The sequence below is a fragment of the Spea bombifrons genome, chromosome 9 (assembly GCF_027358695.1).
Source record: "Spea bombifrons isolate aSpeBom1 chromosome 9, aSpeBom1.2.pri, whole genome shotgun sequence".
Taxonomy (NCBI): domain Eukaryota; kingdom Metazoa; phylum Chordata; class Amphibia; order Anura; family Pelobatidae; genus Spea; species Spea bombifrons.
The window spans coordinates 11,134,159-11,154,552 of NC_071095.1; the positions used below are offsets into that span (position 1 = coordinate 11,134,159).

A 20,394-nucleotide genomic window follows, 5' to 3' on the forward strand; every position below is an offset into this window, starting at 1 on the left:
TATGATCATGTATGATATTATCTGTACTGATCATGTATTACATTGTGTAGTATGATCATGTATGATATTATCTGTACTGATCATGTATTACATTGTGTGCTATGATCATGTATCATATTATCTGTACTGATCATGTATTACATTGTGTGCTATGATCATGTATGATATTATCTGTACTGATCATGTATTACATTGTGTAGTATGATCATGTATGATATTATCTGTACTGATCATGTATTACATTGTGTAGTATGATCATGTATCATATTGTCTGTGCTGATCATGTATTACATTGTGTGCTATGATCATGTATGATATTATCTGTATTACATTGTGTGCTATGATCATGTATGATATTATCTGTATCGATCATGTATTACATTTTGTGCCATGATCATGTATCATATTATCTGTACGGATCATGTATTACATAGTGTAGTATGATCATGTATGATATTATCTGTACTGATCATGTATTACATTGTGTAGTATGATCATGTATGATATTATCTGTACTGATCATGTATTACTTTGTGTGCTATGATCATGTATCATATTATCTGTACTGATCATGTATTACATTGTGTAGTATGATCATGTATCATATTATCTGTACTGATCATGTATTACATTGTGTCGTATGATCATGTATGATATTATCTGTACTGATCATGTATTACATTGTGTAGTATGATAATGTATCATATTATCTGTACTGATCATGTATTACATTGTGTGCTATGATCATGTATGATATTATCTGCACTGATCATGTATTACATTGTGTAGTATGATCATGTATCATATTATCTGTACTGATCATGTATTACATTGTGTGCTATGATCATGTATGATATTATATGTACTGATCATGTATTACATTGTGTAGTATGATCATGTATCATATTATCTGTACGGATCATGTATTACATTGAGTAGTATGATCATGTATGATATAATCTGTACTGATCATGTATTACATTGTGTAGTATGATCATGTATCATATTGTCTGTGCTGATTGTCTACGAGGTGTCCTCTTATAGCCAATACCTGGGTCCTTCTGCTCCCCTAATTTGTCTAGGATGTTGAAGGTGATGTCCAGGTACTCCCTTTGGATGGCACTCACTGCTATCTTTCTCTGCTTTCTTTGCCTGGGAACTATCTGGATTTTAAACTCTGATTCTTCCGCCTCTTCCTTCTGCTCTGTATTTTGCTCTGTGTCTGATTCGGTACTGGCGTCTGGCCTTTCACTGTCTGTTTGGTTCTCAGTGTCTTCTGGGACATTCAGAAGCACGACCTTAGGTCCAGACTTGTTCTCCTCCAATGTGTCCTCCATTGAGTTATCATCAATGGACATCTCTGCCAGAGCGCAGGACTTCTTTAGTTGGTCTCTCTTTTGTTTTAGCGTTAGAGGACTTCCACTGAAGATGTCTTGAATGTCCTCTGCCTTAGGCAACTCCTCCATATCCTTTTGATTGCCTGGATCATCGGAAGCCATGTCTTCCAGTCTTAAAACTGGATTAAAGCTGAAATCTGTTGTCATAAATGGTTTAGAACAATCTTCGATACTCACATGTACCAGAGGCATCATGCTGAGACTAAGTACTGATGCACTGATGGGAGTTGAAGATGTTGAAACCACAATACTTCCATTGTTCATCAGCTGAAACTCTTCGTCGTCGCTCTCTACAATTCTCAGCGGAGGAAGAGGCTCAAACACCAAGGAGTCGCTATCCGAGGTGGTTAAAATGGATTGTTTCTCTGGTCCCGATGTGGAGTCGGAGGACAAATCAATCAGATCTAAATCTTCTCTTGGAGGAGACGGCTTTACTGGAGAATCCACCTTTACTTCAAATGTCTCCATACAACTCAGTCTCACCTCCGGTATCACCGGTCTCCGTGTCTCTTGAAAACTCTCTCTGGGTGTTGGATTCTCATTGGCATCAATGGTTTCAGGTTTGGTGGATGAGTTCTCTCTTGACCTTCCATAGTCATTCAGTTTAGGGTTCCCGAGCTCACAACGATCTATGCAAGATTTCCTGCGATGTTCATCCAGGGTAAAGAGTAGAGAGTCCGTGTTACCGATGTCCAGAGACTTCTGCTTTAGGGAGCGCAGTTTCTTCTTTTGTATGCTTTCCTCTCTAACACAGCGCAGGATACTGTCTTGCAGAGCCCCAGATTCTCGGTATTCAGCCAGTTCAATGTCACCTGCAATACAATGGATTCAGAATAATGCTTGGATTGCTATTATCTAATATGTGCAAACATACAGTGTTTAAAACTGATGGAAAGTGATTATACCTTAAAGATAATTAGATCTTCTGTGTACATTTTTAATATTAATATTTCAGTGTGGTTGGGCTTTCATAATGCGCAATGAAGTCAAGGGGTTGAAAATAGGGCATTACTGGTGAGTAGAATAGGGAATGTCATGTGAATTGAATATGTTATACTTTGTAAGTGGAATGGACTAAGGAACGGTATCGACCAAATGGTGACTTGAGAATAAAAAGTGGGCCATGGGTGTTACATGGAACTCATCGACATGAAAATCATCCAAGAATATGCATGTACCGACTATTCATTTTATGGTCACCACAGGCCAACACATCAAAGCCATAGGCCATAGCTAGTGGAGTATTACATGCAGACAACAGAAAACGCTTTATGGCCCCTACTTCGTTGAGCGTTCATGTCAACCGGCTGGTATTTCACCATTTTGCTGCCTCCTATCCTTTTTAGACGAGCAAAGAAGGTTTGCGATTCCTTGTTACCGGCCCCGGTCGGCGTGTCGTGGATATCGGACTCATCAAACACACTGTCCTCCTCTGGAAGGGAATAAAGGAGCGATCAAAAGACACAGACCGGACAGGGAGTGAAATCCGGCATTAAACCAAATACTTCTAATTAATTGTATTGTAACACGCACAGCGCCTCTCGAACCTCCTCCCCCACCCCTTAAAGGTGTTTTCTTGCCGTTCTCACAGTATTTGTCACATAAATGCTCTTTTATTGTTCTGTCCTCATCTACTAGATTACCCCGCTCAGGTAAATCCGCCAACGAGTCGCGTTATGAGAATCTTGCCGGAATACCTTTCTCCTTCTCGCTGTACCGGCTGATGTTGCTGTTGTCGCTGTACAGTGGACCGGCCGTGGCGTGGGGTTTGCAGCTGTGATACTGAGCGTTCAGCGTGTTCACCGTTATGTGAATCAGATGAAGTACAATCTTACTCAGGTCTGCTTCCCTGTATGGGTACTGGTAAGAAAAAAAAGGGGAAAAAATGTGATTTCCGTATAATTTTCTAGCCCTTCAAGGCTCTGCGTTGAATGCAACATTTTAACCAGATTTAAAACGTCAATCAGTCTCGAGAAGAAACTCATAAACAAGACTCCAATGCAAGGAAATAAAACAAATGGTTTTATCTCCAAGTTATGAAGCTTCTTAAAATGTATCCAAATAAATATATTTAATGTATATAAATATATATTCTCAAGTCTTGTCATATATTAGCAACATTGTGACATAATAGAAGTGATTAAATTGCCGACTCCATGCCGTTTCTGCAGATCATATTCCCCGACGGCTGTTTTTCTTGCTGTCGCTGCCGGTTCAGGAGCGGCCTGTCTGGTCCTGGTGGTTCTGTGACACTGAGTGGATCACGGATTGTCATCCAAGCCACATCAGCCCTGACAGGAGTCTGCGTGACCTCGGACTTTGATTTCTCAAATATGTCAATCAACAAATCCCTACAAAGGCTGGCTTTTGAGATAAAGATTTATTTATGATGATGAGTGACATTTGAGCGACAAAGAAAGCTGCAGTTCTATGCATGAGCTTCAGACTGCAGCACAGCGGACGAGAGGAGAGATTTACTACATCACGATGAGATGGAGATGAAGTCACGATGAAATTATCTCCCTGACTCATCCTCGGGTGATGCCGAGACTCCGTAGCTTAAAGTTGCTTTGATGTTTCTTTCAAATTACTTCTTAAATGACTAATAATGATAAATAACACAGAAACCCAGAAGCTGCCAGCAGATCGGCCCCATTCGGCCCCCGTCTATTCTGCTGGTTTCTCCTGCTGTAAAGACTCAAACCTTAATCAGTCGTTGGTCTTGTCTTAGATTCAGGAGCCGTATGTCTATCCCATGCGTGTTTAATACCCTCACTGTATTACCCTCTACCACCTCTGCCAGATTATGGCTTCTTGTTTCCCCTCGTTTAAAATAACATTATTTATAAAATACATATTTTCGATTAACGCAAAGGTCTCTGCATACCTTATACAGAATGACAAGCAGGGCTTTCAGCCACATCTGTCGAATATGGGGTTTCAGGGACCACAAGGAACATCGGGGAGGCTGCTGGAAGTAATGCCTCAGCTGGGGGCAGGTGCAGTATTTTAATACTTGGACTACAAGGGGTAGTAGATGTTTCCCAAGGTTAATGTTATAATCCATCACCTGCAAGCAAGAAAAACAGCTTATGAGAAACCCGTCCATGGATCCATCTTATTCTTAACCCATTCCCAGCCAAGGGGTACCTGACACAATTGCACATATATTCAAGTAAGGGTCTTGTCATCATGAGCTCCTTTGGCAGGCCCCAATACCCACCAATGGTTCCAGATCTAAACATACCCCATATGTCCCTGTTTTTTCAAAGAAAAGCAAATTCTGTCAATTAAAATAACATGAAGAAATCCATCACAGGGTTAATGCTGTAAATGACTACTGTAACTAAAAACGGCTGATTTTTACTTCATAGGCGTACAGAGGCCCTTTATCACTCCCATCACTCCTGTGTTCCAATGATCCTTTATCACTCCCATCACTCCTGTGTTCCAATGGCCCTTTATCACTCCCATCACTCCTGTGTTCCAATGGCCCTTTATCACTCCCATCACGCCTGTGTTCCAACTGCCCTTTATCACTCCCATCACTCCTGTGTTCCAACGGCCCTTTATCACTCCCATCACTCCTGTGTTCCAACGGCCCTTTATCACTCCCATCACTCCTGTGTCCCAATGGCCCTTTATCACTCCCATCACTCCTGTGTTCCAACGGCCCTTTATCACTCCCATCAGGGCCGGCCGAAGACTTAACGCCGCCTGGGGCGAAGTTTAAACTTCGCCGACGCCATTATCTACCCCGCCCCCCCCGGTACTTACCTTTAAACAGTCCTGCGGCGAGTCTCCCTGCTCTGCCATGGTGCCGGCTTGTAATGCTGAGCGCCGGAAATTCACGTCACTTCTGGCGCACTGCATTACAAGGTGGCGCCGAGACCGAACAGGGAGACTCGCCGCTGAGGAGAGAGAGGGGTGCCGAGCGGGTAAGCGAAAACCACTCGGTGCCCCTCTCTCTCTCCTCCGCTTTAAAAAAAAACAAAAAAAAAAACGCAATTGCCCCAGTCGGCCCCATTGTAGGGCCGGCCCTGACTCCCATCACTCCTGTGTTCCAATGGCCCTTTATCACTCCCATCACTCCTGTGTTCCAATGGCCCTTTATCACTCCCATCACTCCTGTGCTCCAATGGCCCTTTATCACTCCCATCACTCCTGTGTTCCAATGGCCCTTTATCACTCCCATCACTCCTGTGTTCCAATGGCCCTTTATCACTCCCATCACTCCTGTGTTCCAATGGCACGTTGCGTTCGCTGATCCAAGTTTAAGTTTAAAAGGATAATTGATGGTTAGAAAACCCTTTTGCAATTTTGTTACAGCCAGAAATGCCCTTGGTTTCCTTGAAAACAGATGAACCCCAAGCATTGTGTATTTACACTGGATAAAGATAAAACCAGGACCTTTCCGGTCATTGACAGCTGGTTTCTCCCCATTAAGGGAGAATCTTCAGGGTCAAAGAACAAATTTAGATAAGATCAGGGTAATCGGCAGAGGGCATTGCCTGTTTGTTTGAATTAGAATTAACGTAACAGGAAACAAATGTTTCTATTTCTATATGTTTGAAAATCTGCACGTTTAGAACAAAATTAGGACGTGTTTAAAACTTACTTAACAAATGTAGGAAAGTTGTGCCATTTTTTGCTAATGACGCATAAAAAGTGCAAAATTGGTTTATTTGTCTGTTACGGAGTTAGGATTTTTCAACATACATGCTTTTGTTCATCTAATATTATAGGGTCTATCCATATATCCATTGCAAAAAAAGACTAATATATGAGAAATTAACCCTCTCTGCCCCATCTTTGCCACGTGCAGCAAAGCAATAATACAAAAAAATATATTTGGACGACACAATAGATAAATTACCTTTATACTAAAGATCAAAAACATTAATTTTAAATATGTAAAAAGACTAAAACATGAGAAACGATCTATCTTGGTTCCAGTTTATAATCAGCAAAATGTATTTGGACAAAATAAGAATTCTGGCGACACGTTAGTTAAATTAACTTTATATTAAAGATCAAAATCATTAATTTAAAGGCGATCAGACGGAAATAAAACCTATTTAGTTTATTTACCAGTCTAATGTCAGGGTCGCTCAGAAAAAAAAATATATATAATATAATCAAAAGGTCACCAGAAACATAATAATGTGAGAGTTCCACTCACAGGACTATAATATCAAACATGGGTAATGGGTTTCTTTTAAAAGGCATCTTCATGGAATAATGGCTTTGTTGCCCTTTAAAGAGGAAATCATGTTATAGAAATATATATATATATATATATATATATATATATGTGTACACACTTATATTTACTATATAAGTTTACATATGTAAGTAATATAAATTACTGTGTTAGTGGATGAGTTATTTGACCGTGTCTAAAGTACATTGTACCTGCGCGATTCCTGCGATAAATGCGTTAAAACACGTTGACGTGCGCATTTTCTGGGGGGCGATCATGAAGCAGCCCTCCTGCTGATCGAAGCCGAGCAGAACGTAAAGATGGCGCTTGACCGTGTTAAAAGCCTTGGCGCTGCTTATGTCGGCCTCGGCGCTGCTTTTATCCTTCGCCATAAACTTCATGAGCACCGTAATTAACTGGTGGACTGTCTGGTGGTCAATCCCGGCGTCCTCGGGGAGGGGGTCCTTAATGATGTTGTCATTCTCTGGGGACTGTTGACCTGTAACGTAATATTCCAACAATCTTAATTTACTTCTTTAACTAATAATGGTACATTGATTTTCCAACATTTACAGATTTTCTATGAAATCCTACAAGATGCAGCCATTGCGATCGCTGGGCTTGGGATGTAAAGATGGGAAACGTTTACCGTCACTTAAAAGACGTGGACTGGAAGCTGCATCACTCACGGAAGATCCTTGCACTTATTGCACAATATTATAACACACATTTATAACCTGAATACTGGGTCTCAAGATGCAGGGTACTCCTCCCTAGGGCATTTTTACCCTATGCTCTCTTCCTGAACCTCTGTGAGCCACTAAGATCCACACATTCTCTGCTCAGACATTAGGCTTCAACTCACTCTTTGTTGTGATTTAACCACAAAGGAGCTCCTTGACCCACGACTCAATATGCACAGTCACATACTTATGGCATTTCAGCACCTACCTTGTGGCTGCTCTGCAGTGCCCCCTAGTGCAGGTGCAGATTGTTCATGCCTTGTCAGCCGGACAGCTAAGGAAAGAATGGTTAATGTTATCATTATATAAGTTGTAGAATGAACATATTATTGAACATTTATCACCCTCCCTGCAATCATACTAACGGATTTTGGTGCTCAGGGTCTCGGGCAGCGAGAGGGCTCTCTTGGATTCTCCGGGTCCCTTGACGCTGTCCCGCAGGGAACGGACACTTTTCTGCCGGTTCCGGGCAAATCGAGCCCTTTTGATCTTCCACAAGGCTGCATCACTGAGGTTGGCTACGTTAGTCCTCACGGCAGTAATGGCTACATACGAACAAAAAACAACTCAAAGGGATCAGGACAAAAAGACTGATGTATGTATGAAACTATGGAAGACTTGAAGCTTTGTTTAATCTCCTGAAATCTGGACTTAACCGTAGATGAGGACCCTCATTCCTCCATATTCACTGGAAGACATCACCCATGTCAGCTGATCAGTCTATGTTTTTTCAGAACAATTTACACCCCATTTTGATCACCTCTTTCACCCCAAGTAAATTAGCGTTCCATGGTGGCATAAGTGAAAGAATGAGAGATGGAAAGGGCTATGAAGTCACATCTTTTGCCAGAGATATTTTTTTATACACGGAGGAATGTGGACATTTAGAATGTGCGTATACAATGAGCCTTAGAACCTTAGCAGCTCTGAAATATAGCTCTATGGTTTTCCAACATTTTGTGCAGAGAAACTGATAGTTTTAAGGTTCCCTTACTTGTTGGGAATGGGAATTCCTTGTTGCAGTCCAAGTGAAGCTGAGCCTCAAGGGACAGAGTATCAAATCTATTCACGAAAAACTCCCAGCTCAGGGCCGGTATGTCCTGCTTTAGAAAGTGGAGTAGAAGAAGCTTGCTGAGGATGGTCGGTCTGTCTTTCACCACCGTGTCAAACTGGAAGTCAAGGCAGAGGCATAATCCCTGCAGGTGGAAGACGTGAGGAAGATGAGACGGTGAACATCAGATACCATCAATGACCAGTAACGGGAACTACAGTATCTCTGAGAGTCCACGGGCCCCTAATTCATTCTCCTCTGTGGTCTCTGCTTAAACAAACACCGCTTTTATTTAAAAATCCCAATTCCCAAAGTGGCTTTATTAACACAAGAAGGTTGTACCTGCAACGCAGGCCTCTTGATGGTGTCTAGTAACAGCCCTGCTCTGGTGGCTACGGCGGGGTTCACGTCTTCCACGGCGGTCAGAAAGCAGCAGAACGCGTGAGCCAAAGAATACTTCAATAAATGATTCTTAGTGACCGAATGAATGTCCAGGAATCGGCACAGAACGGCAACTTTTTCCACTGAAATAACAAAATATGAACAAGAGACCTGATGCAACAACAGGGATATAAATCCTGAAAGGTCTTGGTTTTTCTGCTGATGTCTAGAATCTGACACCTACTGAATCCCATTCCAAATCCAATAAACTAGAATCCATCTACACACTACTGATCATTCAAACTCCTACACTTAATCCTGTTCTCTAACCTTCCCCCAAGAGCAGAATTCCAGTTTTGACCTATACCATTCACAGTACATACCTGCTTCAAACCTCATCTTCCAGTCCTTGCTGTTAAAGTTCGTGTTGATAATTGTCCAAAAGATGTCAGCTCCGTATGGCAGAGACAGGGCATGGAGGAGAAGAGGGACCGCCAGGGACGAAAGCTGCGAGAACTCAGATTTCAAGACTCGCCACAGGCTAAGAAGAGATACAGCATTCTCTTAAGAGCTTAGTGAATATAATTTTCATACTGATCACACTGAGAATAAGCATGCGCTATCCTAATACACCACAAAAAGCCATTAACAAGGTCTATACTAACTAAGCAGTGCTCTGCCAAGCTTCCAGCACCTTCGCAAAACATTAGCAAATGCAGCACTTTAAATACAGCTGATCATCCGAACGACTCTCAGAAATACATGTTACAAAGAAATCACTATAAAACAATCCAAAGCCATCAGATCAGTTTTTTATTCTTATTATATTATTATTATTATTATAACATTGTGGATGTAAACAGCTACTAATTGTAGTATTGTAACCTTAATTTTAAGGTATTTGTTATTCAGCTACAATGTCTAATATTAAAGTTTAATGAGCTCTGCCTGGATTCCCTGTTGCCTTTTGCGCACAGCTTGTAAAGATTTGACGGCGCCTGCACTGTACCCCAGGAAACCTTTTGCACCCATGTTTCCTGAAATGTCACATGCCGCATGACATCATAAGCATTGTGCAAGCAACAGAGAATTTAGTTTCTGCGAGGCAATGGGTGAAACTTCCCGCCTGGCTCTACCTAGGGGCCAGTACCTGGAAATAAGCATGTGCTCCTGGATATAGGCTAAGAACGGCAGATGATCTTTCTTGGCGATGTACAAACACTCGCCGTGCAGACAGAGGATCTTCAAACAATTGAGCATGTTAAACAGGATGTCGGGTTCATCAAACTTTGCCATTTCCTGTAATAAATGTAATGTTTATAATTAATACAAAGAAAAACGCAAATGTAGAATAAACATTAGTAGCTTTGAATGATATAGTTAAGCCTTCATGTAATATGCTGGACATGCTAACCTAGACTGTAAGCTCTATGGGACAGAGACCTTGTTTCCTAATCTACTCCTACCTATTGCACCCCAATCCCAATGTCTGTAGACCACTGTGCTTATTATCGCTATTATACCTTCAATTGTAAAGAGCTGAGTACATCAGTTAGTAAGTGGTAGAGGGTAATACAGTGAGGGGATTAAACATGCATGGGATAGACATACGACTCCTGAATCTAAGACGAGACCAACGACTGATTAAGGTTTGAGTCTTTACAGCAGGAGAAACGGGCTACTAGACGGGGGCCGGATGGGGCCGATCTGATTTGTAAAATTCCCTACATGATCTATTGAGCCAACCCAGAATCACCCAATACATTCATAATGTTTCTTGCATCTCTACAGGTGGGCTGTTAAGGGTTAAATCCGTACCTGAAGAATGGTGTAAATCAGTTTTAGAGTCACAGGAAGCTGCTGGTGACAGAATTTTTGATCTGTGTCATTTTTGATTGCTACGAAAAAAGAAAAACAATATTATTACAAAAGAATAGACGATAATCAATTACTGCTACATAATAAAGTTGCTCCAAATAGAAAAAGAAAATCCTGCACTTTATTATGCATCATGTTACACTGCTCAATATTTATGTCCTTATGAAGAATTGTGGAGTCGTACTTGAAGTTAATACCTTGCTTTGGGCCATCATATAATCATAGATAGGTATGGAAACATTTGAGACCTCAGGGGTCTCTTCTTCTGAAGGAAGGAATCACAGAGGTCTTGCTATAGCCCTGTATAGGGAACTGGAAAATGTTCTAGTGCTGGCCAACTGTGTTTTAGTATCTAAGAGTGATTAGGAGAACACACTTGTGTTTCTGGTTCATATAGGAGATCGGAAAACTTATTTGAGTTGGCCGATTGTGTGGAGACCAAAGAACGTACTTGTGTTTGCATTTAGCAGATCAGAAATGTTCCCGATAGCGGCTAGGAGAACATAATGGTGTTTTGTTGGCAGTATTTTATCTGTTTTGGCAACCAGAAAACACACTTGAGTTGGCCAATTATGTAGCGTCTAAAAGGAGACCAGAGAATGTACTTGAGTTTGCCGGTTGTCCTGTGCTTGCATATAGAAGATAAAGAAAAGGTTCTTATGTTCCTTGCAGTGGCTAGAAGAACAGAACCGTGTTTGTTGGCAGTGTTTTAACTGTTTGCGCGAACAGATAACATACTTGTGTTTTCTGGTTGTGCCGTGTGGTTTCTTGGATTCCCGTTCTTGTTTGATGGATTCTCCTCATCTTCTCCTCCGATGATAAACTCCGCTCTGGAGAGCAGAAGACTTTCCTCCAAACTGTCTGTTGGCTCCTAGAAGATAATCATTATTAAGTTGTGAGGTTCTATTTCCAAAGTTTGTAGCTATACAGAGTTTTACCCGGGGTTATGATCCCTGCATTAAACTCAACATTCTTTTCTACTTATCTTTGTCGATAGATTGTAAATCTGAAAATCCCCAACTAGAGTGAAATACCAGCTGAGTCTGTATGGATTCGCTAAATACCCTGTCTCATAAGTGATATATGTGCTGATATGAGTGTTATGCAGCGCGCTCTCATTCTTTATCGGCAGTTCCATCAATTTCTCTGGCTAATATAAGGGCAATTTGTCACCCTGATGGAAAATTGCTGAAACACCAGAAACACAACATCTAGTCTATCGGCTGAAACGCAATCGATCAATCACATTCATCTTCGTAACGGACACTGCACGAGATCCGACAAGGCGATTGCATTAATAATGCTGCTGAGATGTTATGTAAGTTGGAAAATCCCTAGAAAAATAACAGATACACCTCGTTTTTCAAAATGACAGCACATAGGAGGAGGAACTGAAAAAAGCTGATTTATGAAGAGCAAGCGTTAGGATTTCTCCGGTTGATGCTGAAGATATATACGTTTTTGGGGCGGTGGATATTTTTGGGGCGGTGGATATTTTTGGGGCAGAGGATAATGCACGTTGTCATACAGACTCTGTCCTGGGAGCTAGAGGGGTATACTACAGTTTATTAAATGAACATCTGGTTGGGCTTCCATATCACTCCATGACCATTTGTGTTCCAGCGGCAAGACATAAAGCACTTTTAAATCTATCGCTGCAGCTTTCTGTCAAATCATGTAGCAGAGGTACTCAACAGGCAGCTCCCATGACTCTCATCCGGCATTTGTCTGGGTAAATACTGTCTGTGTATCGGGGTTCCTGTATCTCAACAGCAACTAGGGAGCCACTTATTGGCCAGAATCAAAAACTTCAGAATGCTGATGATGAAACTAATACCCGTGAATTCAAACTTCCAGCGCTGCCAAACAACTTATCCTATAAAAATTATTTGTTCCTACAAAAGCATATTTTGTTACTTACTTTGACCAGAATTAACCCTTTATCATCGTTAGAATGCATAGGACCCTCTCTGTTATAGTTGCTAATAAAATGCCTTTGGGGGCCTTTAAATGGCTTCTCTGTAGCCCTTGGGAGTAGGTGGTGTGGTGTGACCCCGGGCTGGTGCATTTAAATCTATAGTAAGTTTAAAGGATAAACTGCATGTTATTTGCCCCCCCTATGGCATTGCGGCTGTGTGTTACGGTGAGCGTACCACCAGCCTGATCTCCACCTTCGGCGCCAGCCTCTCGAGAAGCTCACAAGCCATCTGATAGCAAAGGATGCTGGACTGACAGAGGCTGCACTCCACGGCTTTCTCATCCTTCTGACACGTATGAGAGCCGCCCCAGGGGGCCTGGAACACGTTGTTTATAATGGAGATAACGTCCTTAGACAGGCTGTTTTCTAACCCCATCGTGATTCCGTCATCCTGCAGCTCCATCTGCACCAGACAAGATAAAAAGCACATCAATTTCCTCTAAACTCAGGAGTAACATAGAATCACTTGACCTATACATTACTTCCTTCTGTGTTTCTACCCATGTACAGCATCCTAAACGTTTTCATAGATCCGAGCAAAAAATGTAGAGTTTTTTTTGTTGAAAAGAGTACTTTTCAGCAACTGAAAATAAACTGTTGTTTTTTTCACAATTTATAAAAAATGATCTTTATCTGAACTTCTCATTTCCCTTTCTGGTTTTGATTTACCTGCTTCAGAATGAGGTCAAACATGAGTATGAAGCAATTCAGATTCATTTCATCATCATCGCAGTCAAAATCAATGGTTCTTCCAGCTGGGGGTCCGTAATTCTTAAAGGGGCTCCGGAATGGACTCCTCATGGGGCTCCGGAAGGGACTGTGGAATGGACTGGGGAAAGGGCTGAGCATACTGTGCTGGATCCTGCGTCCCGGGTCAGAGGCGATACTGCCCTGTGAGGAATACAAACCAAGAGGCCAAAGATAAATACCCGAATATGACCATTTAGCAACGGGAGGCGATCCCCAGCCCATGATCCAACTCCATTAGTATGAACATCATTTTTACAGGGAATATGCTAAATTCTGTAATTACTATCAATGTCAAAAACTTAAAAAAGAGAAGATAACATGGTCCTAAAGTTGCCTTATTGGTTTGGCATGCTGAGAACATAATCTAAAGTGATTTTTAGAAGGTCCAACATAGAACATGGAGAGAGAGACGTCCAACATGGGAAAGAGAATAGAATAGAAGCCATTGAGAGAGAACATTCTATCAAGGAGAACGGACACGGAGAACATAACATGAACAAAGAGTATTCCAAAAGAGAAGAGGGACATAGAACATGGAAGGATTCAGGCATAGAACGTGGAGAGGATTCAGGCATAGAACGTGGAGAGGATTCAGGCATAGAACGTGGAGAGGATTCAGGCATAGAACGTGGAGAGGATTCAGGCATAGAACGTGGAGAGGATTCAGGCATAGAACGTGGAGAGGATTCAGGCATAGAACGTGGAGAGAACGACTTCTAGAACAGAATAAGGAGAGATTAAAACTTCCAAGAAAGAAAGGTTGTAGTTTTTACCCTGTGTCCAGGAATATTTCCTCCGAGCTCCGAGACTCTCACTTTTTTCTGGTTGGCCAATTCTTTCACCGAGTTAACTCCATCAGAAAACATACTAATTAGCAACTGTAAGGGGACCACAATGTCTAATTCAGACAACACCTATGGAGAGGGAGAGGAATGAGAAGTTTTATTATTAAAAAAAAACAACTCCCTTTTCACTGTCCCATTATCACCAAAGATACATATTTACGATGAGATGGTTGTATTGTTCAGTCATATACATGGGTCAGTTCTATGACGGCTGTACCAAAGCCCAAAATATGAATACGACAACTAAAAAAGAATTCCAGGGGAGATCCGAAAGGGTGAGCCCTAAGAATGTTCTACTGCATATCAACATGAAACATTCAGCTCTCATCACTCACATGAAGCCACAGCAGAGCTTGCTCCTGGACAGAAGACGGGTATCCCGTGAATCGACAACTAATGAAACTAAACATTTCTTCCATGGAAAAGGGCAGAGGACATAGCTCAATGTCAAACATTTTGCTGAAAAAAAGCAAGAAAGAAATGTTTTAGAAGAAAAAATGTTTTTGTAATAACTTATCTACTAAGCACAATTTAAACCTAACATTGATATACACATAATATGAATTGTCTATCATTTAATGTGAAATTAGATGAAGGTTGGCCTAACGTGGCAGCTGCTTGTTGGGGAAACCACCACCATGTTCTCCCCTATCGTATCGAGGCATGGAAAACCTACATCTGGCCCAAAATACAAATGAACGTTTCCACTGACCTGAGAACTTCTCGGAATTCTTTCAGCTGGTTATCGGGCACTTCGGTTCTGATAGATTCCAGCCATTCTGGCATAATGCACTCCCAAACGGGCTGGTTTATGACGTTATATGGGATAAGGCAGAGAATCCGGTTTAGACCTTCTTTAAGCTGGGTCACCGTGCTGCAGGACTTGTCCCAGTAACCCCCAACCTGAAGACATCGTCAGGAGATCAGAACGCAAATAAACAATGATACGTCAGAAGTCATGTGAATTCCCCAACAAGTCCTGACTTTTATATAATGTAAATATAAAAATACATTTTTTATTAATCAGAAACTCTTGTGGGACTTCAATGCCAACAAACCTAAACAGGAGACCAAATAAAATAATGGAATTTATAATGAAATGTTCAAGCAGACTATTAGCCAGTCACGAGGACCCGATAGGAGTATTGTATGGTTTAAAGGCACCTGAATCTCATATGATCCTAAATTCAAAACGAAATAATAGCTTATTAAGATGGCAAATCTCATTGGTTTGAGTAAAACCTTCATCCCCAGAACACTAATCTAGATATCAAAGAAATTGTGATTTTACCCTGGCAAATTCCATTGGTTTGGGGAGCAGGCACATCACCATAACATCGAACCGGATGTCACACACAGTCTTCAGCCATTTGGTGACAAACTGGGGCTTGAGTTTCTCGACCAGGCTTCCGACTTCATCGTCCATCATGTAAGCTGTAGAATGGAACCACTGGAACACCATACTGACCAGCCTCGCCAGGCTTTCGGTGGGGGTATTTTCACTAGGGGTGCAGAGACTCACCTGTTACATGGAGGGAAAAAACAATACAAAAAAAAAACAACATTCATCCAATCTCTACCAAACTAAGAAAAAGCTGCACGGCATTAGACATTCATCCAGCATCTATTCAACCAAGATAAAACCACACCTTGTAAGAGATTCAACGGATATCTACCAAACTGAGACAAAACTAGAAGCAAGAGATTAAACTGATGTCTACCCAACCAATAGAAAACTATTATAAAACATCTATACAGGGTCTACAAGGCTCTCTATGCTGAAAGATATTCATCCATACCAAAAACCAGATGCCGAATTGACTCAAGAGGCGCTGGTCGTGTTTGTCGTCATCCTTGTTGTCGAAGTCAGTGTTGTCTAATGAATGGTGCGACGAAGAAAGACCCATCTGTCGCCGGCGGTTCATTTCATGCTCTCTCTGCTCGGCGTGATATTCGGCTTCTTTCAGCAAGCTGAAAGCGGCAATTGTATGATATTTACAAAAAGATCCAAAAACGAATCCCAGCTAAACAGACTCGTAATCATCTTTTCAAACCTAAATCTGTTTACCAGGTGTATCCTGGGGCCACAACACATGTGTCGCAAATGGTACATGAACCCCAGGCTGGGGAACCTCTTTTTAAAAACACAAAGGACCCCCTTCCCACCTCAGCTCCCATAAAAAAGCATCATAGGCTTCATATCCAAAAGCCTCTATCCCTCACCCAGCATTGTCAGAGGCGAGGTATGGGCACTCTGAATCTAATTTTGGGCACCCTGCATTATTGTTATCCATTATGTAAAGTTATTCAACGGATTTTGTAATAAGTGATGCTTCCAATGCTCAGTATGAGAGCTATCATCGTTATATATATGAATTATTGAGTTTTTGAGTTCCCCTGGTTGCTATGGTGATAAGACTTCCACTCACCAGACTCACTTTTCATACAAACCCCCCCCCAATGAATAGCTTCCATTACACATTGTTAACACTGTTTAGGTGACAAAGCCCCACTACCCCATGTTATTACCTAATGACTGCCTCCACGGCGCACACCAGCTCCTCTGCCCCACATTCCCGAGTGTTTATGGGGGGTGGAGAGGTCTGAAAAAGATGAGTCTCTGCTGCAGCCGCTGCCCCAACCTCATTGCTGTGATGGTACGAATGGCATCTTTTACAGTACCGGACCGGTCGGTTTCCATGGCGACCACAACATCCAGCTGAGAAGCATGTGACGACGGCTCTCCTTACATGGGAGCTGCAGTTCTGGGAAAAAAGTGACTAAATGTTACTTGAACAGTTCTTACTTGTCCCACAGTTATGCCCCCATAAAATGTGAGTGGTGTGTTCCCAGCATCAGGGAGCTTTTGATTGGCTCAATTGATGTTTAGTTGAGAATAAGCCCCTTTTAAGTGCAGCATAATAATAAACATCGAGCATTAGAGGAAGGAGGAATAATAAGGATTGGTCGCATGTATTATGCTAATGAGAAGCATGGCAATGATAAATCTTCTGTGTAGCTGCTACATCCTAATTAACTGCAAGCCCCACCCACTGCTAATGGCTCCACCCACTAGGATCCATTAGCGCACATTGTGAAAAGATTACTGGTGAAATCTGGATGAATTATTTGAAGCATAATTGTTGGGGGTTCGACACGCGTGTTGGCATTGAGGATAGCACATGATCGCAGCATACGGCTTTATGACATAAAAATGGCAAATGACCACAGATCACAGGCACGGCACATCATGAATGGTGACAACATTCACGGCACACGGCGGTGCCTGTCTTACCTTTTTCTGACAAATGGCTGAAATTTCAGCTGCGTGAGATACGTACATAAAATTTAATGAGGAGATCCGTTTCAATAGACCAAAAGCAACAAAACACAATACCCGACAAAGTTGTTTTATGTCACTATTTAACAACAAACGTTTTAATTGTCACTTCACTGGGAAGGAGGCACGGAGTCCATAGAGACTTAAGTATCGTGGGAAGAAGCATTTTAGTAACCCAGACACACTTTGAGGAAAAGGATCTTAAAAAATATGAAACCTCATCTCAACTAAAATAACTGAACATCATTGAATTGAAAAATAAGCAGTGACACACATAAATTCCCTATAAACTATTCATTACATGGGGTTCTGTGGATCTCTGGATACTGAATGGAGCTGAATGGTCTTCCATAGGTAAAGAGAAGAGGGTTAATTAACCTGACATAGGGTTAATTCAATGAACAATTCCAGTGGAACATATGAGACACTTTGCTGGCACCTTGTGGCCACTTGTGGTAACTGAAATTTTCACACTCCACAGGAGTTTATCAGAAGACACAATTTTTTTTTATTTCTGGTTATGGAAAGAAAGCCAACAATGTTTGAAATCAAGATTTTTGAGTAATTGGATCCATTAGATACATGTTGGCTTTAATGTACAATTGAAAGATTTAATCTTTTGAGGACCAATATAGGTCCAACAGACGTTCGGGAATATATTATTCTAAAACGGGGTCCCTATTTTGGAGGAATTATCTGGAGTCTCAAAGAATACTGTGATGGCGATGAATACAATTCTAGTGCCCATGATGAGTTATTAAGACACAAACTGCTAAATAACATGTCTTACAGAATCGATTTATAGCACCCTAGGAAAAACAGAATGGTGATTTGAAATATTGCGTTGATTCAAATATGAGAGCTGATTTTTTTAAACAGATACACATTTTTAGTACACCTCTTATAAGACGTACCTTGAGGTAATAGAACGTCAATTAGCCATTCGCTGTGGTCCCTGGAGCAAAAAAAAGTGTTCAGATTAGAATGCCACACACATCAAAGCAATTTGGGCTAAAAAAGTGCTTTTTGTGAAACCAAGAGAAAGCTCCCACAATGAGACACATATAAACCCACCACACTGACAGACGCCCACTGGCACAGAAACCTAGAACATGTCGGTAGATCGGCCCAATCCGGCCCCCGTCTAGTCTGCCTGTTTCTCCTGCTGTAAAGACTCAAACCTTAAGTCAGTTTTTGATCTCGTCTTAGATTCAGGAGCCGTATGTCTATCCCGTGCATGTTTAAATTAATTCCCTCTCAGTAAAGTAAAACTTCCTTCCGTTCCATATCGGTCTCTGACTCTCTAGTGTTAGATTCCGGCCTCGTGTTGTAACTTTTCTTCGCCTTTGAAATAAACCTCCCCTTCTGTCCTTTATTAAATCCCTTTATGCATTTAAATATGTCTATCGCGTCCCTTATTTTCCTCTTCTCTCCACCAAGCTATACACATGGATGTACAAATACATACACTGACACACTCTTACATGCACATGGTGACATATATTTTATGAATATATCCATTGACTAACTCACGCACACTCTAATAACTAATCCACATTCCGCCCGTAGAATTCTGGCTTACCCGGTAATCCTTTGGCTGCACTCCTCACACAGGTAGAGAGGTGGGGGTTTATCCCCTAAAGCTACAGACAATGAAGCGTCTATGCACATCTGAAATAATTATTATTATTTATCATTTAAATACATAATTTAACATTTACATGTTAGATATTTTTATATCAATAATCAAAAAATAAATAAAAGGAACACAGTTTATCCTACAACTAAACGTGGCTTAAGTAACTCAAATTGTGTTCTTTCCAGGAAATATTTCCTTCAAACGTGAAATATTTAAAAAAACAGATTTCCCATAACGGGAAATTTTGCTGAATGTTGCTCATTATATCAAAAGTGACTTTGATTTCACATTAATTAATTAATTAATGTGTTGTAACTTATAGCCTTTAAGCAATCAAAATGTAGTAGATTAAGAAAAAGATTAAAGTTTTGGAATTTCTACAATGGATTTCAAAGGATGGCCATAGAAAGAGCGTTGCAAGAAATATTGCTCATCTCCAAACGACAGAAATATGCATTCTTTCATTTTCCTAATTACAACCCGTGTGCCCCAAATAACGAATGAGAGGGTTTACCTTCACTGCCGGTTTATTGATGGCGTTATGGCATTCAATGTGTTGGCAATGGATGGGATTCCATGCTGGGAAAGAAAGCCGGTACAGGAAATTAATCTCGGATATATTCCGAATAACCACGATGAAAAAAAAGCCAATTGGACAAATCTGAAAAGGGAGCTGCTAAATGACATCACAGGGAAAGTGGGTGTCATTACCAGCTATCGCCCTATTCTGGGTGGTGCACAGAATAGTTTAGGAGGTATTGAAAATTGCATATTTTATAAAAAAAAACCACAAAGAGTTATTTTTTGACCCAAAACCATAACATACCCGTATACTGCAGACCCCTGTATTCACTTATTGCACCCGGTGGTTTTAAATTGGGCCAGTAATGGAACAACATTTGTACGGCCGGTGGCTTGACTTGCGAAGGCCCATATGCTATTACATAGAGCAAATCCTAGAGAACGAAATGATACAACCGATTACAACAGCGCGATGGTTGGGTGATAAGTGAATTATAGTCCTAGAGGTTATTTGACTTAACAGTATGTGGCTGATTCTTTTCTGTGTGCTGTTTCCCTATATTCTGCTATGCGATTTACTAAAAGGGGCCGATCAGATAAATGGTTCTTGAGATTTAATGAAAATAAAAGCAATTGTAATCATTTTGGGGGAGAGAACTAGTTTATA

The 20,394-nt window shown here is 41.1% G+C and overlaps 1 protein-coding gene across 2 annotated transcripts in view; it reads right to left on the reverse strand.

The window, feature by feature from the left end:
* The window catches only part of UNC79 (unc-79 homolog, NALCN channel complex subunit), a 48,461-nt gene that overhangs the window by 13,727 nt on the left and 14,340 nt on the right, over window positions 1-20,394 (reverse strand). The window contains exons 7-32 of one of the 2 annotated variants that reach the window (XM_053474722.1): window positions 20,032-20,161; window positions 19,720-19,784; window positions 19,149-19,237; window positions 18,481-18,521; window positions 17,522-17,550; window positions 16,756-16,991; window positions 16,026-16,197; window positions 15,518-15,748; window positions 14,939-15,129; window positions 14,562-14,685; window positions 14,155-14,295; window positions 13,301-13,522; window positions 12,807-13,034; window positions 11,392-11,524; window positions 10,594-10,673; window positions 9,926-10,074; window positions 9,159-9,316; window positions 8,737-8,918; window positions 8,338-8,539; window positions 7,709-7,888; window positions 7,552-7,617; window positions 6,813-7,099; window positions 4,285-4,467; window positions 3,095-3,257; window positions 2,680-2,829; window positions 1,052-2,209 (exon numbers count right to left, since the gene is read on the reverse strand). In XM_053474722.1, coding sequence (XP_053330697.1) covers window positions 1,052-2,209; window positions 2,680-2,829; window positions 3,095-3,257; window positions 4,285-4,467; window positions 6,813-7,099; window positions 7,552-7,617; window positions 7,709-7,888; window positions 8,338-8,539; window positions 8,737-8,918; window positions 9,159-9,316; window positions 9,926-10,074; window positions 10,594-10,673; window positions 11,392-11,524; window positions 12,807-13,034; window positions 13,301-13,522; window positions 14,155-14,295; window positions 14,562-14,685; window positions 14,939-15,129; window positions 15,518-15,748; window positions 16,026-16,197; window positions 16,756-16,991; window positions 17,522-17,550; window positions 18,481-18,521; window positions 19,149-19,237; window positions 19,720-19,784; window positions 20,032-20,161 — 4,990 coding nt within the window. Of the gene's footprint in view, window positions 1-1,051; window positions 2,210-2,679; window positions 2,830-3,094; window positions 3,258-4,284; window positions 4,468-6,812; window positions 7,100-7,551; window positions 7,618-7,708; window positions 7,889-8,337; window positions 8,540-8,736; window positions 8,919-9,158; window positions 9,317-9,925; window positions 10,075-10,593; window positions 10,674-11,391; window positions 11,525-12,806; window positions 13,035-13,300; window positions 13,523-14,154; window positions 14,296-14,561; window positions 14,686-14,938; window positions 15,130-15,517; window positions 15,749-16,025; window positions 16,198-16,755; window positions 16,992-17,521; window positions 17,551-18,480; window positions 18,522-19,148; window positions 19,238-19,719; window positions 19,785-20,031; window positions 20,162-20,394 lie in introns of those variants that run through there. The other variant, XM_053474721.1, reaches the window with a different exon arrangement.